This window comes from Nyctibius grandis, chromosome Z, assembly GCF_013368605.1.
Source record: "Nyctibius grandis isolate bNycGra1 chromosome Z, bNycGra1.pri, whole genome shotgun sequence".
NCBI classification, from domain to species: Eukaryota; Metazoa; Chordata; class Aves; order Nyctibiiformes; family Nyctibiidae; genus Nyctibius; species Nyctibius grandis.
The window spans coordinates 81,890,371-81,915,955 of record NC_090695.1 but is presented as its reverse complement, the minus strand read 5'-3'; the positions used below and the strand labels follow the sequence as shown (position 1 = coordinate 81,915,955).

The following is a 25,585-nucleotide window of genomic DNA, read 5'->3' as shown; positions in this document are numbered from 1 at the left end:
TGATTACAGTGATAGTCAATAAATCATAAATCAAGATTTTCAATACAAAAGTAAGAAGCTAAAGAGTAGTAAGGAAACACAAAATGAAAGAAGTTTGGTTTGTTTCTCAGATATTTTGAATATCCAGATGTGAGACTGGAACCACAATAACCTATATAGGCAACAGTATGTCTGCTTGTGTTCCAGAAGAAGTTATTCCAGGTGCTCATAGGGAAAGAGGTCCTGTGTACATCTCGGGAATCTTGTAGTCTGTGCTGCTTAGGAACTTATTTTTTTTCTACCAGCTTGTTCCTTTTCTATGTGCTCCTGCCACTCTGTATGTAAATTTCTTAAAATTTCTGTTGATGAGTATGACCAACAGGCTGTGTTTGCAGTCTGTTACACAGAGATCTGCTTTCATTATTTCGTTCTCTTGTATCAGCTCTGCAGAACAGCCAACCTGTAGTATTTTAGCTGTCTACTTGAAGGCCCTAGTGTATAGCACCTATATTGCACACATATTGCAGGAATTATGTTGACTGTAAATGAAGGAGTATTTTCCCATGGACTTTAGTAAAGCATTTAACTTCTGTGTCTTTCTGTTTATTCTATGGATAATAAATTACTCCATTAATCATCTTTCTACATTTTCATGGAAAAATTGGCAAAGCCATTCCTTGGTGGTTGTACTGAGTCTGGTTGGGGTGGAGGTAATTTTCTTTACAGCACCCAGTATGGTGCCATGATTCAGATCTGTGGCTAAAACAGTTTTGATAACATAGCAGTGTTTTGACTCTCGCTGAGCAGTGTTTGCACAGTGTTGAGGCTTTCTCTGTTTTCCAGAGAACCAAATTGATCAGAGAGATATGCTCAGCAATAAAAACCACAGGGGACATTTCGTCTTCCAACGTGAGTGTTGCTCAGACTGTCTGGGCATCAGTCTGCTTGTGAGAGGTGGTGAGTGATTGCTTTTGCATCACTGGTGTCCTCTCCCCCCTTCACTTATTAAACTGTCTTTATCTTGACCCACAAGTTTTGTCACATTTGCTTTTTTTGTTTTCTCCCCTGTCCTGAGGGAAGGGAATGAGTAAGCACTGTGGGGTGTTTATCTGCTGGCTAGGGTCACCCCTCCACAGGCCTTTTAATGCCCCCCTCTTCCTTCTCTTTTTCTCGAGCTTTTATTGCTGAGTGTGACATTAGATGGCAGGGAATACCCCTTTGGCTGGTCCAGGCCAGCTGTCCTGCTGTGTCCACTCCCAGCTCCTTGCCCAACCCTGTCCCACTTGCACGGTGGGCGCAGGGGAGCAGAGTGGGGAAAAAGGAAAGCCTCAACACACCAAGAATGGCTCAGCAATTGTCGTTAACACTGGTGTGCTATCAACACAGTGCTTCAGTCACACGTCTAAAACTCAGCACTGCATGGGCTGCTGTGAAGAAAATAAGCTCCATCCCAGGCAAACCTTGTACAGCCGTGATTTTAGTAACTGTGTCATGAGATCTCAATCCAGAGATGTGCATTACTGGTGTATGGCTTTTACTATGAGGGCGATCAAGCACTGGAATGAGTTTCCCAGAAAGGTATGGAGTCTTCATCCTTGGAGATGCTTGGGATGTGACTGAAAAAGAGCAACCTGCCATCGTTGACCCTGCTTTGAGCTGAGGGCTTGGGCTAGGCGGTCTCCAGAAGTGCCTTCTGTGCTTAGCCATTCTGTAAATAACTTCCATATGTGCTTCACAGTGTTTTTATGCAAGCATTTATTAATGTTTCAATTCTTATTTTAGAACATGTGGTAGGAAAAGCATACCAGGGCATTTCTCTGTCCTTTTCTGTATCTGCCTTCTTTCCAAAATTGAACCTACATAACAGGTAGCATTCAAAAAAAACCTGTAAAATTAAGGGTTCTTCTTTGTTTCTGATGATTCTAAACAAAGGAGAAGTTAAGAAACATTGGCCCAATAGTCTATAGAGTGAATAAGCTTTCAAGTGATCTTGAATTTGAGACAGCACAGTTTGAAAATTTAGTAGATGACTGGAAGATGATTTTGTTTCAACTGGTAGATTAATCTGTATTGTGATGAGCTGAACAATGTGGATTTAATGTAAATTCTTTGCCTTTATAATTTAACAGTTCATAGAATGGTGTTGCTTAGTTCTACTTTCTGGATTCTTCATTATTTGAAATGTCAGCTGTTGGAATAACTCTAAATTCGGTCTCTTAAGTATTAAAAAAATGATACTGCTCATGATGGTGAGATACTTTTAAAATAGTCCAAGTAGCTGAGATCTGGGGAACCTAACAAGCCCTATGCTGAGCATTTTAAAATTACTGAAGTAACTGTAATGTAGTATTGAGACCCATCTTTATTTCTGTGTATCAAACCAAGTTTCACAATTTTTTTTTTAAATCCATGCCTATTTATACCTTCCTTGATGCATTTTGTTTAAGTAGGATTTTTGTTGCTGTCAGACCTTGAAGAAGGCTATTTTTCTGTCCCCTAGATAAGTTTTGTGGTCAGTCTGATTTCATGCTTGACGTTTTACATGTTAGATAACTCTGATCACTTGCAGATTCACATTCTATAGTGTACTTGTCTAGAGATACCCCGTATCTTTGTGTTTGCGTTGTTCAGTTTGTTCAGGCATTTGAGTTGTAGTAGTATATATTTATACTTGACTATCTGAATCAAGTTCATTGCGGGAGGAGAGGGCTGCAGAGCCGAGCCCTTAGTCGCTCCATCAAGGCATGAAGTCCAAGTCTATATGGTACTCTAACTACAAAAGGAGTTTTCAAATACAACTGAGTTTATTCTTCAGCCTGTTTCACAAAATTGGAAGAAATTAGGCACCTGCTTCTTATATTGAGGAACTCCTGCTGGCATTTTTAACCAAGGAAGGAGAAGAGGCATTAGCATCCAAGGTATTCTTGATTTGATGAGGGAGAAAAATGATATAATGCTGTTTTACTTATTACAAGATGTTGACAGTAGCTATTCAACATGCAAAATATAATGACTGAGTCATTATTTTCTGTAGTGTGGCAAAGTGTAAATTTTTATGCAGAAAATGGCATATGCAGATTGCATCTCAGTGAAAATTGAAATACATTATTTGATTTCAGTAATACTGCAAGAGAAATTGATGTCATTCTACATATCTGAAAAACAAAAATATTTGTGGGAAGGTTATTTTATTAAGCATGCACTAGTTGATAGCTTTAGAATGAGAGAGAGAGAAAAGTGAACAAAGGTGTCTTGCTATAGCTTTATTTCAGAGTTTTTGAGGTTATTTTTACAGTATCAGATGTTCTTGTGTTGGACACAACTGGATTCAGTTGTAACAGGTCAAAGATTTAATTCTTGTGTGCCTTGTTGATTATCTTTGCACACACAGCTAAGTATGCATGAACTGAGAAGACATACTCAGTATATTTTTGTTTTCTACTTAATTATTTAGTTCTTTTTAGGTTGGTATTTTGCATATGAATGATTCATTTCTATTGATGTTCATGTTGCTGTTTTTATTACAGTGTAAATTTCAGTAACTGCAAAAATAAGTTAGAGCAACTCAAATGCCTTGAATTTCAGCTTGTATCTGTTACCATGTCTCTCCTGAGCCTTCCAAATGAAACTGCAACCTGAATCTGGTGATTAGAATGAGTGTGTTCCTGTAGAGGAGCACTACCGATTGAGTATTAATTTAACAGGATAGCTCAGTGATTTCGAAGTATAACGCGTATGAGCTGTGCTACGAACCTTCTCTGTTTTCTATTTTCTGTTCCTGTCCTCCTTGAAAGAAATTGCTCTGCGCTTGTGGTATCTCCCATTCCCCTTCCCTAGTTACTCTAGGACTTTGCTATTTCAATGGCAGTAATTTTCAGTGTTCAGCCTGGTTGGAGAGCTGGTAATGTACTTGTGCTACTTCAGTGTGGAAAAAGCTGTGTCCTCATTTGGCATTTTAAGCAACTAATTAAAATACTTTGCAGAGTTCAGAATTAATACATTCTGAATACAGTTTTGTGAACTTTCTTGACTTCAGTATATTAGTAAATTCTCATTGCTACAAATGAGATTATGGTGTTTAACACTTGATTTTATTAAATCTTTGTGAGAAAGTTTTCTGTGGTTGTATGGAAAAGCAGATTCTCAAAGAGGAAAAACTAGCCTGTTTAACATTTGAATCCTCTTTTTCTTATTGGAACAGTATTGGTGACATCATTGAGCACTATAGAAAGGAACAGATTGTTGAAGGATATTACCTTAAAGATCCTGTTCCAATGCAGGTAAGATTTCATCTCTGAGCATTTGTCCTTGAAGACACAGACCTAATCATCATCAAATCAATTTATGAACTGAATTACAGCAGAGATACCAATGGTAGCTAAACAGCATCATCTCCAATTTTAATGTTTTCAGCTTGTGTGTTTCTTTTGTTTTATCCTCAAATGCATTCACTTACCCACGGTTGACTTGTAGTGAACAGAAAATATGGTAAGCTCTGTCTGTCCTCTGAGGTGTTCATCTTCTGCTCTGTGCTCCTAGCTCTGGTCCCTGGCTCAACTATGCTGTGCCTTAGTCCCACGTTAGGGTGAAGCAGGCTGCTCTCCTGTCTTCTGTGTCTGCAGTTTTTCTTGTGCCAGAGGAAACCTGTATGCACAGAAAAGCTTCAGGGATGATTGCAGGGCTTGTTCTGGAGCGCTCTTGCCCCATAGTAGAAGCTCATCCTAAGAGACCACCAGTACTAAGCACAACACATCATCTAGCTTTTCATAAGCATATAGCTAGTTATAAAGCATGCATGTATATTTTGTTCCCTCTCTGTTCCCAAACTTCCCTGTTTCAATGGTTAGAAATTTGCCATTAATTTCCTCCCTGAATAGAGTTATGGACAACTCATACCCCTTTGTGAGATCTGCCGTATTAATACGAGAACATTTCTTGTATTTTCCCTTAGCTCACTAAGCTGAGCATGCCAAAGCTGATCCTATCCCTTTGTAATGTTCTCATAGTTGCTCTGCTGCTGCCAGTTTTGGTGCGAGCTTGCCTTTCTTGAATGTGGTAGACCAGAACAGTTTAGCGTACCATGTCATGGGTAATTCCCTTTCTCTCTGGAAAATACTTAACAGAAATATCCTAGAATAGGTGTCGTTTTCTGTGGTGGGTTGACGCTGCTGAGCAGCTAAGGACCCACACCTTTGTTTGCACACTCCCCTCTCCTGGAGGGTGGGGGCAAAAGCAAAAAATCTCCTGAGTTGAGATAAACACAGTTTCATAAGGAAAGGAAGAGGTGTGTGGGGGGGTGATGCAAAGGCAATCACTCACCACCTCCCACAAGCACACTGATGCCCAGCTGATCTCTAAGCAGTGGGCACCCAGGAGGACAACGCCCCCCTCCACACACAGTTTTATTGCTGAACATGATGTTATATGGCAGGGAATATCCCTTTGATCAGCTGGCGTCAGCTGTCCTGGCTGTGTCTGCTCCCAGCATCTTGCCCACCCCAGCCACCTCGCTGAGGAGGGGGGCAGAGTAGGAAGTGGAGAAAGTCTTGAGGCTGTGCAAGCACTGATCAGCAAGACCAAAACACTGGTGCTTACCGACCAAAACACAGTACCACAGGGGCTGCTGTGACACCAGTTAACTCCATCCCTGCCAGACCCAGTACATTATCAGACCCATGTTATATCATAGCTCAGTCCTCCTGAGTGACTCAGCTGTTCAAGTTTCTCATTTTCTGTTTTCTAGTGGTAAATATCAACAGGTGTAACTTCTGTGTTGTACTAGTAGACTTATACCTTGTTATTTCCATCTTTCCTATACTGCTGATTGTGTTGTGTCATCAGTGCTTCCCAGTTGTTTGCTGCTGTTAACTTGTGCTCGGTAACGTGGTTGGGACAGAAAGCAAATACGAATCCTGATACTGCTCCTTGAAAGGCTTCACTAGTAACTTTCCTCATGCTCCATCGTTCCTCTTGAATCATGGCAGTAATTGTCTTCATTTTAACTTTTTGTATATGCATTTACAGATCTTGCATCAATAATCTTCCCCGCATTGACTAATTTTCTGTGTGAAACTACTTCAGATCCTTCTAACCTAATCATATACATTTGTGACTTTGTTTAAAAATTTAGTGGTCAGTGGTGCAATTTATGTTCAGCTTCGTGTTATTTCCCTTCCACATACTACGATGCTCTATGTTTTTGAGGGGGGAAAAAAATTAAAAAGTCTTACATACTTTTAGGGTCAGTCTGATTGACTTCCTGTGTCTAATATGAAATTCACTTAAAAATATTTGTCACTAGATCTGTTATTTTGTGCACTGTTCTTTGCGTAGTTATGTTATGGAGATTATCTTGAGCTCACGAACATCTGGATGTTGCTTCCTTTGTAGGTCCTATAATTCCTGTTAGTATTATCAAAGTATTTTTCATCTTGCTTTTGTCATGTTGTTCAGAACCATAATTCTTGTAGATATATGGACAGGAGGAAAAGCAGAATATTTAGTATGAGCCAGTTCATATGTTGCTTTTCATCTCAGTGCTGTCCTCGCTGCTTGACAGTCTTGCTTTTCATGTTTTCTTATGGCTAAAGAACTTTTGCTGATCAGCTTACTTGGTAAGGTCAAACTTGGCTTGGCTTTTGGCCATTCTCATTTGTTACTTGCATTTCCAGATCCTACAGTTTTCTGTGTGAATTTATCCTTTTTCTGTTTCCCGGTTCTACCTTCTTCTCTCGTCCTGAGTTCTCCTCACTTAGGACATGTCAGTTCTAATGAGATTAATGAAGGGCTGTGCAACTTTGAGTGAGTCGGTTTTAATTGTGACCTGCACCATTCTTGTTGCGTCAGGTTTATCCATGATTACTCAATCCCAAAAGTTTTGGTAAAAGACAGCTGGAAGCTAGATAAATCTTAAAACTTGCATAAATTGAACAGAAATCACGGTGAAAGATGCTGCTTCTTATTTAATATTAAAAAGACACAATGTTACTTTGTAGAAGTTGGTCTGTATTGAACACTTTTTTCTTTATCATAATTCTGGAAATATGGAAATATTTATATTACATTTCTAGCAAGAGTATTGTATGAAAAATGTATTGCTTTATTAAAATGCATAAGAGAACAGTAGTAGTGAGTTGATAGCATTCAGTAAGATGATCCTGGTTGCACCTTCATAGTATGAAATTTTTTAATGGCAATTTCTGAGCCTAAAATATGTTTTTTCTTACGTGTTTACCAGCACCAAGAACAAGTGCTTAATGATACAGTGGATGGAAAAGAAATCTACAATACAATTCGTCGGAAAACAAAGGATGCTTTTTATAAAAATATTGTCAAAAAAGGTTATCTTCTGAAAAAAAGTGAGTTATGTTTACGTCTATGATTTTTTTTTTCTAAAAAAAACTCCAAAAAGCAGATATGGATCATAGAATATATCAAGTTGGAAGGAACCCATAAGGATCATGGAGTCCAATTCCCTGCTTCTCACAGGGCTACATAGAACTAAGAGCATCCTCCAGACACTCCTTGAACTCTGACAGGCTTGGTGCCATGACCACTTCCCTGGGGAGCCTGTTCCAGTAACCGACCACCCTCTCGGTGAAGAACTTTTTCCTGATGTCCAGTCTGAACTTCCCTTGACACAGCTTCATTCCATTTCCTCATGACCTATCGCTGGTCACCAGAGAGAGATCAGCACCTCTCCCTCCGCTGCCCCAGTGTGAGGAAAGTGTAGACTGTGATGAGGTCACCCCTCAGCGATGAGGTCACTCCTCAGCCTTCTCTTCTCCAAGCTGAACGTGCATACTTTGTGAATTTAATATAGTAGTGCTACTAGAGAGGGCAAAATTAAAGTGGGCAAAAGTTTCTAGAAGGTGTGTGAAGAGTATGAAAGATCTCTTTCCTTAAGTAGTACATGAATAGAGCAACGCGATACATAAAATTACACGCAGTGTGGAAATATTGGTTGGTAGTTGTTCTGAAAAAAGTCAGAACACAACACAAAAACTAGGCATCCTTGTCAAAGGTAGCATTCAAACTCATTAAATGAAGTATATTTTCATAAAAAATGTTTGTGTTTAATATAGAACTCATTAAATTCTAGCTGATAGAGTAGGTTAGAGCTACAATAGTATAAATCTGTACGTTTGTTGGAGAGCACAGCTAGTTTAATTTTGTTATTCTGAATTAGGTCACCTGTTTTAAATCTTAAATTTAAAATGTGTATTCTGCTGTAGGAGATATACAGTGACTTTTTTAGTGTTCTAACACTGACACAGCATAATATACAATAAATACATTAAAAGCTGACTGCTTTACTCATTTCAATACAACCCTGAGGAATTGCCATTGAGCCAATCTTTGAAGTTCTGAGGAAGCTAGTCCCTTATCAAGTTTTCTATTTCTACTTTTTTTAAAAATTACATTAAGGGAAGCAGAAAACCTATCCATAATAAAATTTCTGCAAATGACAGAGACCATAACTAGAAGTATAAGTTACAGATAGTAATCTGGATAGTGACCAAAAGTGAGAAAGAAAATAGGATTTTAAATACAGCCAGATATACAAGAGACATTAAAAATAACGAACCACCTCAAACTGCAGACCCTCTGAACAGAGCAAGGAAAGCATCTCTTCTACTGAGAAGGCTGATTCTGAGAGAAGGTGCAAAGGGATGCTGTAGAGTGAGGAATCAAATAGGAATGAATTGAAAACCTTTAGCTAAAAGAGAGAATGAGATACTTGAAACGTGCAAACTAGAGTAATGAGTAGGTGTAGGGATGCACATAGCTGCATATGGAACAAATTCAGTAAAATCACTCTTCCATCTAGGAGACAGAGTGTAGTAAGTGGATGTTAGATTTGTCTTTTCAAAACTGTGCTAATACTCGTTTATTGAGGCCCATGGTGGATTTATGATGATCAAAGTATAAGATTAAGGCTGAAAGTTCTTTTTTACATGGTACTGTGACTTACGCATTAATTAGTTGCATAAAGTTCATAACCCATTGTGGTTCAGAGACCGTTTTCTCTGAAATCGGTGGAACCAGCCAAATTGTTAGGTATGGTTGTGGTTTGGGCATGGTTCTGATTTCAGTTTGCCTATAACGCATTCCTATCTCTGTTCTTCAGCCGTACTGTTTTAAGATATTGTAATGCAATCTGTTAAACACTGGTCAGAGTTTAGGAGTAACTTTCTCATGTCAAGAGTCTATTTCTTCATTAAAATACAATAAATCATTATTTGCAAACTGTGTAGATACAGCCTTAACACTGACAATAACTCACTGTCCAGGCAGCTCATATGCACTTGCTTAATCTTGTTGAAATTAGTGAAAATGTTTAGAGAACCTTTTGCAACTCTACCTGCATCTGTGAAGAGGGTCTAGTTTTAACCACGTGTTGCATAAAATTGAGTATGTATACTGATAGTATACCTTAAGTGTGATTACCTGTACATTGTTCTTCTGTTTGCAATTTGACAAAAACTTTACTGCCCTCTTTTGTTTTCTTCGTTTACAAAATTTACACTTCACTTTAAACAGTATCGTAACTTTTTGCTTGACTCTTCTACAGGTAAAGGAAAGAGATGGAAAAACTTGTACTTTATATTAGAGGGAAATGATGCCCAGCTTATTTATTTTGAAAGTGAAAAACGAGCCACAAAACCCAAAGGACTAATAGACCTTAGCGTGTGTTCCGTCTATGGAGTACATGACAGTTTGTTTGGCAGGTAGGACACTGGCTTTTAGTTCTTTTATGTGCAGCAGGAGAGCTGACTGCAAGTTTGAGGCATGTACAAGATATTGGCAATATGTCACTAGTGAACAAGTTGCCCTGGCTTGTATTGTGGCTCTTGGTTCGTAACAGGAGTCTGTAGTTGGTGTGGAGTGCAAGAGCATATGTAGAGAGATGTAGATGTTGAATAGTAACTTGTTTAGCCATGGTAACTCGATTGCTAGCAACTGTACGTGAACAACTTCTGGTTAGATATTTTACAATTTAGTGTTAAAGTTTTATTGTGAAATAAGATGGGATGGTGATTTGAGCTTTTTTGCGTTGTCATTTTTTAATATTGAGTGCATTAATTGTTCCGTGTTTCATTTTACAGACATTAGAGATTATGAACTGAGGGTTTTAATCCTTTTGATCCAAAAGATCTGCATTCTTTTGATAGGTATTTGAAAGCTAACTTGGTTAGACGGAGTCTGTAAGTGGTTTTCTATTTAAGAACAAGTACTTTTGTTAGATGAGACCAACTTAGTAGTCAGCTAGTTCATATAAGTCAATATCGTCAGAAATTGTTTTTGCACAATTACTATATTCAGAGATAATTATCACATCAAGTCTTATTTACTGTAATATTTTGATATTCAAAATATGCCAACTGCAAGGGATATGATTATCACCAAAGAAGCTGAGAATCAAAAGTCTTCCAGATATCATTGGTAATTAACAAGAAAGAGTTTATGTATTTGTTCCTTGGTAGTTACAAAAATAAGCCCACAGTCCTCCATTAAAATGTCATGGAAGAAATAGGTACGCTTACTGGATCTTAATATTTATTTAAAAATTATATATAGTCAACTTCTAGTTATTTTTGTGAAAAAACTTCAAGACAAATGCTTAAAATTAGTGGCATTTCTTAAGCTGCAAAGACTGGTGCTTCTGTCTGATGTGTTTGGTTTTTTTAAATATTTTTAATAATTTTGAAAAAATCCATTAAACTAATGGAATGAGGAGCATAGATACAGATAAAGAGTACCAGAACAGTAATTAAAAAATTACTGAAATGTTCCTTATGTAAGTTGTCAATCATGCAGGAAGCTTTGGCGTATATTGTAAAGAAGGAACGTTTTGGTTAACAGCGACTGTCTCTTAAACAGTTTTTAAGAAACACTGTGCTGTGGGTTGAAGTGTAGTTGGACAGTAAGTGGTACAAAACGTGGGTAGGAGGAGACGCGTGGTTCTACCAGCTTAGGAAGCTGTTAGTGAGGAACTGTAGCTGGGACAAAGTTCCTCCTGCATTTTAAGCAGCTGGTAAAAACTGCCTTTGCCCTTTTCTCAGAAGTACAGTGAAGTCTGTAGCTTTGCATGGTTCTTTGGTGGCAGTGATTCAAGTAGCACCAGACCTGGCTGCTTCCTGCGCTCCCCCACCCTGCTGTGGCATGGCCACAGAGTGCCATGTCAGCATTTCTCCAGGCGGTGAAATGAGTGGGGGAACTGAAGACTGAAACTTCCGTGCAAATGAAGTAGGATCCTTCATGTAACGCTGGTTTTGGGAGAGCTAAATTTCCTTGAGCACAGTGTGGAAGGTCACTAGTGAAGTGTGCACTTTAAATAGCCTGTAATTTAACAACACGAAGTATTTTTAATTGACTTTTTGGCAAATGAGTGGAGGTACATAAAATGGCAAAGACACTATAATTGCAGTTAAGGTTGTAGAGGTTTGTGGCACATACTTTCAGTGATCAGGATGTGATCCAATACACGTTTCATTGGTCGCAGGAGCCGTGGGACATATTCAGATAGAGGATTCCTTATGTTAATATTGTTCCCTGAACTCCTGCAAGAACAAATCCTTAATGTATGATTAATTGGTTGGGAACCAATGCTGAACATCTGCTTTCAAAGTCTCTAGGAATAATCCTCGTTGACAAGTCTTTTCCATTACCAGGTGGCCATCTTTTGCCTTGACTGCAACTCAGCATACGTGCGTATTCAGTACAGGCCATTCTGAAAGTTTTTCAGTATTCCAGAACAAACTCGCTGTACTGAAGTGTGGTTTTCCTAAAATGACATAATACATTCGAAACAAAATGCATTTTGAACCACCTGAGAAATTTTCTTGTTCGAGTTCTTCCTCTTTCCATGGGTGACGATGCTACATGTATGCAAACAAAAATAGGTGCAATGTTCAATGCTCCTTAGAGACAAAAAGCAGAAATGTATTAGTTCAGTGTAAACTTTGTTTTGGCACAGATCAACAAGTGAAGGTGTCTGTTAATACGATGAAGATTAATAAAACTTAAATTTTTTTTTTTGTTTATTTTTAAGGCCAAACTGTTTTCAGATAGTAGTTCAGCACTTTAGTGAAGAGCATTACATCTTCTACTTTGCAGGCGAAACTCCAGAACAAGCACAGGTGAGAGCTTTTGTTGGTAAATATAGTTTAAACGTATTTTTTTGTCTTATGATGTTTAATGATATTGCCCTTGTTAAGCAGGAAGCAAGCGTATCACAGATGGTTAGTGGCTATGTCTGTATCAGCAGGTGTTATAATGGAGTAGTAGCAGATCCGTAAGGGCAACAGTTAGTGCTGAGAATCCAGCACCGACATTACCTGCACTTGGGGGTTTTGCTTTGGACAGTTCCAGTCAGGTCCCATGGACTGAACTTCCATTATTTTCCTTTGTGTGTTTCTGGAGAACATATTTTTTGACATAGTTCAATTCAGAAGAATAATTCGCTCTCCAAGACTTTTGCATGTTACAAACCGGAGCACGATAAGTGGGAGTTTTCCTTGAAAGGCGTATTCCTGATGTGAACTAAAATGCTAATGCACGTATGTGTGCCCAAAGACCAAAGTATACTGAACAGCTGCCTTTTGCAGTTATCTGTCCTGTCTATAAATTGGTGATTGTTCATAGTCTTGGCCCCTGATTGTGCACAAAATCTACTGTTTTCTGGGTTTAGTTGGTGTCCCTTTAGTTACTAGCTCTCTAGTGGTTATGTTTGCTGCTTAAGAATTGAAGGATGGGAGCCTAATTCTCTGAAATTCACTCACCAGCAGGAGAGCATCTCTAAGATGAGACAATGTCCCTCCTTATTAAGTTTACAGCTCGGAAAGTCCACAGCCCTGAAATATACCCGTTGCATCAGAAGTTAAGCTTTGCATTTGATTTTATTTGAATGGAATTAAAGCTGTTCAGAGCGCTCAGAATGCTATTCACTAGAGCATGAGGGCTGTAGAAATTTAGTATTCTTCTTGTGCTGTATATAAAGGAAAGGACAAATTATCCTGTTAAATCAATACAAATTTATGAAAGTTGCTGAGATGACATCAGAATGATGCAGTGGCATTTGTCACACAACTCTTAATGTACTGTCTTTGAGAAGCAGCATGCTGTATAGTAACTGAGAATATTAATTAATTTCCACACTTGCACATTTTTGTCGCATCTGCAATGTCTTTGTGTTCTAGAAATTAAAAGAATTAAGAACGTGTAGAAGGCAGAATGTGCTGTCTTGTTCACTGAACACTTGGTATAATCTGCTTTTGGTTTTGATCTGCTTAACAGGCTGTTCACTGCATTTATACAGAATACAGAGGGGTTTTTTATAATATGGCTTAGGCCCAGGAAGCTTATAGATATTTCTCTTTTGAGAAAATTCAGCTTTGTTTACCCTGTAACATTTCATAGAAGAATAGTTTGATTTCTCTTAAGGCTCTCTTATAATGAGGTAAATAAATATCAGAGCAGCGCCATCCTATGAACTGCATGTTGCCTTTATGGTTTGTGCAGAACAAAAGTGAATGTAAAATGTAGCTTCATGTGCTAATGTCACTGTGCTTACTGTGGCACATGGTTTATTCTCACAGCTGTAAGCTTTGGCATTTAACGGGAAAAGTTTTCCTGCTCTGAGTGAGTAGAGAGGTGTACTATGCATCCAGGAAATATTTCTGTTAGGGTATTTAGGAAGCATTTGTTTCTTCGATTGCTACTCCTGAGAATAAGGAAACAAGCTACTGAAACTTTGTGATGTATAGTTGAAAGCTTTTCCTTCTGTGGAAGGTTTTGAAAGCTGAAACTTGACTCACAAAGTGGTCTAGCTGAGAACTGCTGCAGTACATGTTCCTGTACTTTTAAAATGTGGAAGATATTATGAAGGGTAAGATTGAAACAGTGTTGTGGGTTTTTTATTGACATTGTTAAATTGTACTTTGGGAATACATGGTGGATATTTGAGATGCAGACTTAAGAAGGCTGTTGGTCAAAACCGAAGTTCTGTGCTTTGCAACCGCTATACAAAATGTGGTCGTTGGGGGACAAAAAAGGCCCGTTGCAAAGCTCCTCTGTTAGCCACTTTCTCACGCTGCAGTGACTTTTTCAGAGGTGGCCTGGCAAGTCGGCAGTGCCTCTTAGCAGCTTATTTGTTTAAAAAAAAAAATAGGCACAAAGGTTCTTCAGTCAGTTTGGTGTTAGACAACCTGTTTATTCCCCTGATCAAAACAGAATCCATCCACCCACTCTGCTTTATGCATTTTTGAGAAAAGTGGGGCATGTTGGATGTACACTTCCATGTTTCTCTGTTAATGCTGTTTTAGTTTCTGTTTGAAGTATACACAGCATTATGACTGCCATACAGAAGTACTGGAAAGAACAATCAGAACAGTTTGGCTTGTTAACTGTAATTTTCTCAGAAGCAAACAAGTTTTGCTTCATTTTATACACAATTTGTAATTTCATGTAATATTACTAGACTGGAAAATTGGTAAAGGTCACACTGTATATCCATTAGTAATGCTTGATATTTCTAAAAGAGAAAATGGTTCAGATTTGCAAATCCTTTATTAGGTTTTGCTCAGTAAGGATAAGGGTTTTGCTTTAATATTCAAACTTGCATACTTTGGAATGACAGAAAACTTAGGTTTTTGCCATCCGAAAACTTCAGATACTCTTTAGATATGTCTGTTCAACTGCAAGAAGCAGTATCTAACCTTGTTTTATTGCACTGTTCTGCGTCGTTCTCTCTTAGGACTGGATGAAAGCTCTGCAGATGTTTTGCAGTTTAAGAAAAACCAGTCCAGGAACATCAAATAAACGTCTGCGTCAGGTGAAGCTGATATTATGGGGTTGGTGGTGCATGTGGAGGAGTGTTTTCTCTCCTTGTTGCAAAATGATACTCATAAATCTCAGAATTTTACTTTCAACAGTAGTAAATCCTACATGTACTTACTTTCGTTTTTGGAGTTACACCTATCCTTGTGAAGCCACTCAGAACGACTTACACTTTGTTATAATGTCTGTATACATAAAACCCAGAATGGCTTTCGGCAATCTGCACGTGCTTTGCTAGGTATTGATATCTGACCACGTTTGAGTAAAAGTGTAAAGAAGTCGGCATTTGTATTGTCTTAACTTTTAAAATTTACCACATACAGGAAACTTAAAAATTTGACAGACTTAATGTGACATGTAAACAAAATACTTATTTAACTAATGTTACTCATTTTCAGTAATAAATACATGCTGAGCCATGCTTGTGGCTTAACTTCTCTTGGCCTCTTGAAAGTGCTGTGTCTACCAGAATTTCCACAGTGGTAGAAGACAGTCATAAATGGCTAAGTCGTTGGAGAATAACAGGAAAATACTTTAAGAATCCCTGATATTTTTGAATGTTAGGAACATTGAATGTAGTTATTTTAACAGACAGTGGAGAAAGGAATAAAATAGGATGTTTTTCAGGACACAACTATTCTGTAGTTAACATTAAAGATGTTTGGATGCTTCTGAATAAATGAACTAAATTAGGTGAAGTCACAGATAAAGTGGCAGGTGAAATAGGATCTTCAAGCAGCAAAAGCAAAGCAAAAAGAGTGACAGTCTGAAATAATTCTTTACTTCAAAAAGTGAAGAAAATGCTCATCTACATAAAGGAATAGGATGCAATATGTTGCACATATTTTACATAATCTGTTAGGAAAGCACCAAAACAGCCGTTGTGTTTGGAATTCTCCATGGCTCTCATTCAAGGGGCCAGTCTTCGGTTTCAGTAAAATTATGCTTAGAAAAGGTAACATTTTCAAATTCTAATGTCTCAAAGATAATTTTAAAAGAAGAAAACAAGATGCCTTAAAAACATGGGGCTCGAGATTTGTTTTCAGTAATTATTTGAGTTACTCTTCTTTTGTTACTGGTGCCTTTTAAAATGTTCCATTACTTCTGTTCCTTACTCTTCTTATTAGGAAATTTTAGTTTGTATTCAGTATTCATATATTGACATTAAGCCTCCACACAGAGGATAAAAAATAATTCATTCATGTGTTTTGTATTTCTGTTTTAGCAACAAAAAGTAAATTTTGTGTATTTTTTTTTAGGTCAGCAGTCTTATTTTGCATGTAGAAGAAGCCCATACGCTGCCAGTGAAGCATTTTACTAATCCGTATTGTAACATCTACCTGAACAGTGTCCAGGTAGCAAAAACACACATCAGGGAAGGGCAGAACCCTGTGTGGTCAGAAGAATTTGTCTTTGAGTAAGTCTTAATCTTCTTGAATTACTGAATTTCACTTGAAAGTTGCATTGCATTTAAGATGCTTCACACTGTACTGGTTTTTATGTGCTTTTTAAAAATACTGTATGTGTGTTTATACAGCAGCAATCTTTCAGCCAAATTCTGCATGGGCAGAATTTTCTGTAGGCACCTGAATATTTTTGTTAATGTGTCTTTGGCTGATAATGAGAACTCAGGATTGAAATGAGTTTAGAATAAGCTTAAATGCCAGCCAAGTATAGTATTAATTGAGGCTTTCTGTCTTTTCTCCTAGTGATCTTTCATCTGATATTAATAGATTTGAAATAAGTCTTAGTAACAAAACAAAGAAAAGTAAAGATCCAGATATATGTAAGTATTTTTTCTGTAAAAGATGCATATATATGGCAACAATGGATACTTTGTGTGGTTTTCATTACTCTTGTCAAATATTGTCACAAGAGAATTAAGTATATTTTTATGCTCACCATACTGCTGTGTTTGTATGTTTTGGATGTCTGGTACTGGCTTTCCATTAATGTTTTTACAATGAGAACCTGCATGATTTTTAGTAATAAAATACACAGTAATCCAGTCGTGTATCTGATGGCTTTCCTAGCTTTGTTCTAGAGTAGCCATTGTATTATACGATGACTGTGCTTACCAAAAAGCAAGAGGAAGGGGAAGCTGTCAGTATTAGTCTGCTCCATAAAATGCTAAGTTCCACGGAGGTTTAAGTCTGATTGCATGGCATTCCTTTTGGGGTGTTTTGTTGTTTCCAGTGAGAAAGAGAAAGGGAGGAAAGGTGTAGTACTTTCATCATTAAAAAAAAAAAAGATTTTTTTTTTAAAAAATCTTGACTGTCTCTGAACAAAATTTTCCTTGTTTTCTTTCTGTTTTACCTCATCTATCTGCTTCCCTTGTACCACTCTTGGGCTTAAACCTGAAGTTACCTCAGTATCACTTTGAATGGGAAAGGATCTATATTTTCTTCTCGCTTTTACAGAAGTTCTCAATAATTTATTTTCCTCATGTTACCCAGACAGCTGCTGCTTCAACTGTGGTTTTGTTTCTGTTCCGGCAAATTAACAGCAAGTTGCTAAGATCTATCAGTCCTCTAGAAAAGAAAGGGCTTGAAGAACATGGATTCTGAGCTCTTAGAAAAAAATGAATTTTTTTTTTTCTAGTTTAGTTCTTTTTCCACACAATGTGTTTTTAGTTTTTTTTTTTTTTTCTCTTATTAAAGGTCTCTTCTTTCCTACTGTACTTGTTCTGGAGCAACTTCAGCCCCCTCCATCCTCTTTGCTGCATGCAGGGCAGGATGCCCTCCCCGCCTCCTTCAAATTTGTTCTAATATTTTTTCTTTTCCATTGTGTTCAGAGCTGTCTGTTTCAAAGTCTGTCAGAGTATTTATAATCTACTGGAGTTGTTTTCAGTCTGCGTATATTGTGTTATTGGCCTGTTAAGTATGCCTCAGTGCTAATTTCTGCATTTTCTTTTTTTTTTTTTTTTTAATTGAGATTTGTAGGGAATACTCCTGCAGAACCTAATTCAATTTCAAACCTCTTTCTTCTTCCTCTGACTAGAAAACTTTCTGCCTAGCAGGAGGAAAAAAGATACATTCCCTCTGACAGACAAAAGGGCTCTAATTGCAGTTGTGTCATGTTCTTGCATTGTTATTTTATTCATTTGAGCTGGAAAACTCGTTATCTATCTACAACAAAGGTCTGGTTACCAAGAGAATCTTTAAAAGAATAATTCTTGAGTGGATGCTTCAGTAACTTCTTTAAAAGTGTCTTTGTAGTTTCCTTCTCTCTGTTCAGATTAAGGAGGTTGTGTTGGCTTTGGATGCATCTAGCTGATGGGAGGTGGTAGAAGGTTTCCTTACCTAAGTCAGAAGCAGGATTGGCTGAATTTTTTGATTGCAGTTAGGTACACTCTTAACAGCATAACCCAACAGCCCTTTCATTTCAGGATGAGGATTAGACGAAGTCAACTTAGATGAACATGTATCTCTGCTTACATCCCCAGCCCTATAAATACGTGAAGTGCAGGGGGTAAAAATGAGCTAAACCAGACCTTATCACAGAATCACAGAACGTTAGGGATTGGAAGGGACCTCGAAAGATCATCTAGTCCAATCCCCCTGCCGGGGCAAGATTGCCTAGACCATATCACACAGGAACGCGTCCAGGCGGGTTTTGAATGTCTCCAGAGAAGGAGACTCCACAACCTCTCTGGGCAGCCTGTTCCAGTGTTCAAATAAGTTTAGTTTAAGATAGTGTTATCTAACTTACCTATGTGCTGCATTGCCTGAATAACCCTTGGACTCTCCAAAAGCAAGAGAATTGGTTCCTTTCCTTAACATTCTCGTTTTCAGCCACAGCTGTTAAATGTGAACTGCTATGAAGTGGGAGTCATGTGAGGCTGGTACTATTCATCTTCCCAGTTAATTGGTTAAGTCAGCTTTTCTGCTTGCTTTTCCTGACACATAATGCAAATTGAAGGCCCAAAGCTCTGTTATTGGTCTCACTGCTTTGTTTCTTTCATCATAACACAGAAGTTAAATACCAAAATGAGACTAGCATAAAAGCTACTTTTTCAGTATTGTAAAATATTTCCTGAGTTTTCAAGTCTTTGACTTTGAAGTTTGCCTATTATGAGTATTCCCGAATTATTTTAGTATTTTTGTTTTTAGAAAGTATTTCAAATGGTTAGAAGTTTAACTAAAGTTTAATATCAATTCTATTTAAATTTTCTTTGTTTCTCTAACTGTAAATTGCATGAAGCTTTATTCAAATAAATATGTATAATATGGCTTGAAAAAATAAAGCCCTAGAATGTATTAGTAGACTTCATCTGCTGCTATTGCAAACTGGGATGCTCAGGTATGATTAGACAGTTGAATTAGTAAATATCTCAGGACAATACCACACAGTGTGGAACTGGAGTGGAAGTTCTGGTTTGGTTTTGCACCATGATAGATGGTTAATTTCAAATTAAAAAGAACCATTTTTATAATGGTGGCGGTCACCTCATGCAGGCAAGTCCGTAAAGCAAAGTATTAGCCAACGTCTTTCCTTTTAGGGACAGTTATTATTTGCAGTGGTGCCGAAGCTTGTTTTTGAAACTGATAGCTGAGGTGATGCAGCTGGCAGGAAGAAATAAAGTCACTGTGGTGCATGTTTGCCACTTCGGTGGCACTGGGAAGTAAGCCTACTATGGCAGGCTCAGCACTTCCTTTCCTCCCTCCCATATTTTCCAGGAAATACGCACTAAGTTCATCTAGCGCAATGTAGGTGGCAAGCACGTTCATGTAGACATGCATGGGCTTTGGGCAAGAGGGAAAGACTCTGGCTATGGAGCCCATCAGACACTTACTACTGGTAGTAAAACCATAGTGCCTGCCACCACGAGAGAACAAAAGGTTGTCTGCAGCGCCAACGCTGAAGAAGCAGGCGAGTACAAAAGCTTCCAGTCCTGAACAGCTCCTCGCCAGCTTGTGGGATGGGCTGTGCTAATGTGGCAGTGACTTGTGGCTGCAGGAGGCAGGATTTAGTACGTCCGTGTGTTGAGCAATTTCCTCTTTCTGGAGATTTCAGATGGCTTTTATTCTGAATCAGTAATAAGAATTTTTTTTAGGGTTTTTTGGATGGTTCCATCTTGTTCTGGCAGGGTTAGACAAAGACTTCGTAGTAAATTCAGGTTCATTTCCAGTCTGAGGACTGGAACAAACCTAAGTTTATAATTATGAATAATCAAAATACAATCTTGTTACTAAATATTATGCCTGAAGTTTGATTAGCAAATAAACCATTAAGAAACCTCAGTCTTATGGGGTTTTTTTTGTATTAATGTTCATCATGAAAATACTGTAATTCTTTTTGGATCACAGTAAACAGAATTCTTACCTGTGTCTGGAGAGAAGAGATCAGCTATTGTTTGTTTTGATTATTTTCTGTCTATTTGTTTCTCTTTTAAAATGTGCTATATTGCAAGGTGTAAATATCCTGAATTTTTCTACTAATAGCATTCTCTTACTCTGAAGGTAGCCTACTAATTCAGTGTAAGCTGCTAAATGGCAAAAAGTCTTGTTCCTTTAAAGTTATTGAATATAAATTACAATAGCAACTGTTCTGCAGTCCCTGTATTCTGTTCTGTGTAATTCTGTTCTGACGTTTTTCTTTTTTTTAAATCCAAGCAAGATTATAGTATTTCTATTATAGCTATGAAGTGCTACTATAACCACAGAGAAAAATTAAATCATCAGTTTGTTCTAGATTCTGTATTTCATTCACCATTCTTCTCACTGGGATATATGTGCCTTACATGTGCAAGCAAAATAAGAAGAAAAACACATTGCTTAGTTGTGGGTACAGGAGCTTTGATGCTGGGGAGAAATATTCTAGGGAAGTCAGTTGATTATCTGTTCTAAAGACATAGTTCCATCCACACTGGTGGCAAGTAGCAGGTGATGATGAATTGTTTTTCACACTACTTGACTGATTTGAATGCATTAGCTTATATTAGTTTATCACCTCCAAAGAATATGAAATAGGCAACAGCAGTGTCCTGAAGTGAGCATTATAAACGTGATGTTTTTCTGTTCCAGTATCAAATAATACCCTGCTGTGTATTGCAACACTGGGGCAATGGGAAGTCTACTGGAACTGTTGACAATTTCTGCAAGGCAGTGTGGTGTATGGGCTTTACAGAAATGTGAAAAAAAACCCAACCAAAACTCTTTGTTTTGTTATAATGTGAGGAACTTAAAAGCAGATCTAATTGAGAGGGTGTTTCTTGAAAGACCCAGACTGATAGGCTAAATGTGAAACTTGAAGTGTGGATCCCTGTTGGAGCACGGTGGGTGTTCCGTGGGCACAGTGCTGCCTCTGCAAGTGCCTGGGCCCTTTCTGTGCAGAGTAACTCGGCTGAGGAGCACGTGTGCCTGCTCCAGAGGGGCCTGTGCTCTGGCTGCTGCAGCTTGCTAGCCAACTGCTGGGCCAGGCTTCAGCTGCAGTCCGGGTCATTGCTTGGTACCACCACCACTGGCAGGTGCATTAATGATCTGGCTGTTCTTGGGTTCACTTTCATCGTTATCTAGGCAGCAAGCTGCTTGGGAATACTTTTTTTACCTAATTTGCGTAAACTGTTACAGCCTTAATCTGTGAGTTGGTATGAAAGAAATACATATGGCAGTGTTTGGGAAAGCCATAGCAACCCTATAATAATAAATCAAAGTGGTCAAGGAACAGACCTGATGGTGGTATCAGCCCAAGGCTGGAAAGAGGACAGTGAATTCTGAACACTTCATCTATTATTAGTGTCTGACTGCTACCTGGATTTGCAGGGTAGCACGCACTTACTGCTTGGGTGTTGCAAAGAAAACTGTGTCAATATCTGTGGGGCATTTTTGAATGTATGTGTTATACATTCTTTATAGAATGCCTTGTATTTCTTCTTCAGTTTATAGGAGTTAAGCCATTGAAGAGAGAATCTGTCAATATATTGATGGCAAAAATCTTGATTACTCTTATTAGTACTCTTTTGCTGAAACAAGATGACATATGCTGAAAATAAACTGGTTTTTTATTCAATAGTAGCACTGTTCTGCTGGAGATAACTTACTTGAACAATGCTTTTTTTCCTCAAGTGTTTATGCGTTGCCAATTAAGCCGATTACAAAAAGGACATGCAACAGATGAGTGGTTTCAACTCAGTTCCCATATACCATTAAAGGGTATTGAGCCAGGATCTTTGCGTGTTCGAGCACGATATTCTATGGAGAAAATCATGCCAGAAGAGGAGTACAATGAGTTTAAAGAGGTATGATGTTGTTTAACTTTCCTTGGTTTATCTGTCAAAACATTTTGTTGTTTGAGATGGATCTCAGTAACAGTGGTTGACATTATTAAATAATATATCACTACAAATTTAGGATATCAGTTTTTCCAAAGCTGTTATATGTTAGGAGAAGCTTCTGAATATTTTAACATTCTGTTTTTCTTTCAGCTTATACTCCAGAAAGAACTTCATGTAGTCTATGCCTTATCACATGTTTGCGGACAGGACAGAACACTGTTAGCTGGCATTTTATTGAAGATTTTTCTTCACGAAAAGCTTGAGTCCTTGTTGTTACGAACACTAAATGACAGGGAGATAAGCATGGAAGGTACTGCACTAAATGACATTGAAGTTTACTGGAACTCTGGGCAGGTGGGGAGGGAAGGGCTCTGGCGTCTTTAGTTACAGCATATATCGCAGTGTAAACACAGCACATTTTTCCTCTGCTTTTTGTTGTCTCGTTTTCTCAGCTTTTCACTTTGCTGTCTTTTTTTTCAGACGAAGCTACTACCTTGTTTCGTGCCACCACTTTAGCAAGTACACTTATGGAGCAGTATATGAAAGCCACGGCAACAAGTTTTGTTCACCATGCACTGAAAGACTCTATATTAAAGATAATGGAGAGCAAGCAGTCCTGTGAGGTGATACCTTGAACAATGTTTTTAAACATTTTGGTTTGTTGACACAATTATCTACTGGTTGTTATGTTTTATGTTTGCATTAAATATTAGCTTCAGAGACATTTATTAATCTCTCAGAACTAAAATTTGTTTACATGAGAAATACAGGAACTGAATTAATCAAGAGATTTTTTTTTTTTTTTCCCTAGATTCTGGCTTTGAACAGTATTCACAGTAGAGCTTTTAAAGTTTTTTAATTCACATTTCTTTAAATTATCTATTTCTTCTTTAGCTATTGTAGGCTGTTCAGTAGCAGTTACTTAATGTCCTAACCTAAGTAACTTCTACTAAACTCGAGATACATAGAAGTCAATGTCTGAACTTTAGTTTAAAATTTCCTGATATTAAATGATTATTATTGATCCTGAAACGGTTTTTAAAATGACCCTCCTAACTTCTGTGTTTCACTTTAACTTAATTGTGGAAAGGATGGGAGTCCTCAGAAATTTGGACTGAGAGAGACAAACAGGTCATGCAGATCGATAGTGCTCCACATCCGAGCTGTTAAAAGCCTAGTGTATTAGAACTTAAAACCATTGCTTCTTCACATTTCCTGACTGGCCATTGAAACAGACTTGTGAGTTCTCAGAGAGACTTGTACAGCAGCAGAATATTTAATTTACTTTGCAGTAGTATTTGGTGTGTAATATTTTGGAACTATATACGTAGTTCTAGTTAGGAGAAGAAACACAATCTTTTTCTCTTCTTGTTTTAGTTAAATCCCTCAAAGTTAGAAAAAAATGAAGATGTAAACACTAATTTGGCACATCTACTCAGTATACTTTCAGAATTGGTGGAGAAAATATTCATGGCTGCAGAGATACTGCCTCCGTAAGTTTGCACTTTTCTGTTCAGATTTGTATTCGAAAATTGCTGTTTGTGTGAATTCCATTGCACCTTCAAATGATGTTCTTACTGGTTCATCTTCTACTAATCAGTCGTAAGACTAATGTCTTTAGGGTTGTTGTATGCACACAGAGGAATAGAGATGTGGAAAAAATAACACTTTCAGGAATTAATAGTGCTTTTTTGCAAAACCTTCTGGCTAGCACACGTGCTTTTCTTTGAAGGAGCAGCTACTACACCCAAGAGGTCAGGGAAAGAAGAGCAATAAAAATAAGCAATTGCATATTGCCACAGAAAGGCAGAAAACAGTAGTAGTTAGCAGACAATTATATATAAGTAGATTACAAATTCTTTCTAGTCCTCCTCCTCTAAGAAAGAGATGGAATTATTAACAGCATATTAAAAATACAAGCATGTAGTAGTAGAATGATACTGTGCTATGATTGCTTCTCTCTGCTAGGGAAATGCAGAGGTGTTAGAGCTGGCAAGGTTAGCATTAAAAGTTGCACTCCTTTAAGTACAGAATGCAGCTCTCAGCATTTTCTGAAATACACCACAATCTTCCCATTTTTCTATGGGAGAGGACTATTGCTGTGCTTGCTTAACTTTTAAACACCTAACCCTCATTTATGGAAAGAATAGTTGATGAAGTTAAGAAGACAAAAAATTTAAAAAAAAAAATCAAACCATCAAAATTGTCTTTTTAAAAAAAATACTACTTAAGGAACAGGAAACACTTCTAAAATGTGTAATGCACATCTGAGTAATCGCTGAATTGCACATAAAATTGAGTATTAATAAAGGTTTTTCCTTGCCTTTTATACATTTATTTTTTAATACAAATTTAGAAATTGACTTTTATAAATTTATTACCTTATAAATTAAATTATAAATTAACTCTTAGTTAAAGTTAATTTAAAGCTTATGTCTAAATTATAAATGTAGAATTGATAATAGTTCTGCATCAAGTAGGAGGTTGGCCTAGATCCTTTCTGACCAGCTTTTTTGATTCTAAGTTTAATGGAATCAGTAATCAGCTATTATTTTTGCAGGACATTGAGGTATATTTATGGGTGCCTACAGAAGTCTGTTCAAAACAAGTGGCCAGCTAATACCACCATGAGAACCAGAGTTGTTAGGTGAGTTACTTGTCACTTTAGTCTGAAAACAATCTTTTCAAGTCTTGTTACAGACATACTTCAGTGTGCTTCTCTGTGTTTCTTTCTGTGACAGAACTGTATAGTACTTAGGTTACAGCAGTATTTAAGATACTTATGATGCTGAGGCATGATATCCCAGTTAAGGATTTTGCTAGATTCTTAATCGTGTTCTTAGAGCCTTGCCAGAATAAGATGATGTAGTGTAGCTTTACTTAATAGTTTTAACTTCGAATTTACTTGTGTTTTGTCAAGTTTTACAAATCTAAAATAGCATTTTCCTTTTCCATGCTGGGAAAGAAAAACGTCTCTCTCAAAGCAATAGTTAACCTTTGTGATACCTGTAGAGAGCAGTGACCTCTGAAGATCATGTTCCTCTCATATGCCTTCTGGGAGGACTGTGCCTTACCCAGACTCTTGCATACTGTGTGTTAATTGCTGGAGAAATCTTACATGGTTTAAGATTCATGACCTTTAAAATGCAGACCCAACACAGCAAGGAATCTAGTACCTCCTCAAAAAGACAATTGTACTATTGTAAGATTTCACTGAGGCACTGTCTGCATTAGGATATGTAGTTGTCTGCATCAGAGGAGGCTCCCTGTCACTGGTGTCGGGCTGCTGATTCTGATCACTCTGAATCAACACTGTGGTAGTTTCCGAAAACACATAATTCTATGCTGTCCCAGTTTTGTTTAATTTATCTGCTCCAGCCCAATCATGTTGAAACATTCCGGAGCTCCTCTAAAAATATTGCACGATGTTACTGAACTTGCACCAGCCACAAAAACTCCAGTGTACACTCATAAACCAATGCAGTACCC

General features: G+C 37.7%; 1 protein-coding gene across 1 annotated transcript in view; it reads left to right on the top strand.

Moving 5' to 3' along the window:
* Positions 1–25,585, top strand: part of RASA1 (RAS p21 protein activator 1) — a 67,378-nt gene that overhangs the window by 29,898 nt on the left and 11,895 nt on the right. The window contains exons 9-20 of the mRNA XM_068422303.1: positions 4,181–4,259; positions 7,217–7,337; positions 9,554–9,710; positions 12,035–12,122; positions 14,738–14,815; positions 16,080–16,237; positions 16,530–16,606; positions 21,888–22,060; positions 22,247–22,406; positions 22,577–22,719; positions 23,474–23,589; positions 24,657–24,743. Of these exons, the coding sequence (XP_068278404.1) occupies positions 4,181–4,259; positions 7,217–7,337; positions 9,554–9,710; positions 12,035–12,122; positions 14,738–14,815; positions 16,080–16,237; positions 16,530–16,606; positions 21,888–22,060; positions 22,247–22,406; positions 22,577–22,719; positions 23,474–23,589; positions 24,657–24,743 (1,437 nt within the window). The remainder of the gene's footprint in view (positions 1–4,180; positions 4,260–7,216; positions 7,338–9,553; positions 9,711–12,034; positions 12,123–14,737; positions 14,816–16,079; positions 16,238–16,529; positions 16,607–21,887; positions 22,061–22,246; positions 22,407–22,576; positions 22,720–23,473; positions 23,590–24,656; positions 24,744–25,585) is intronic.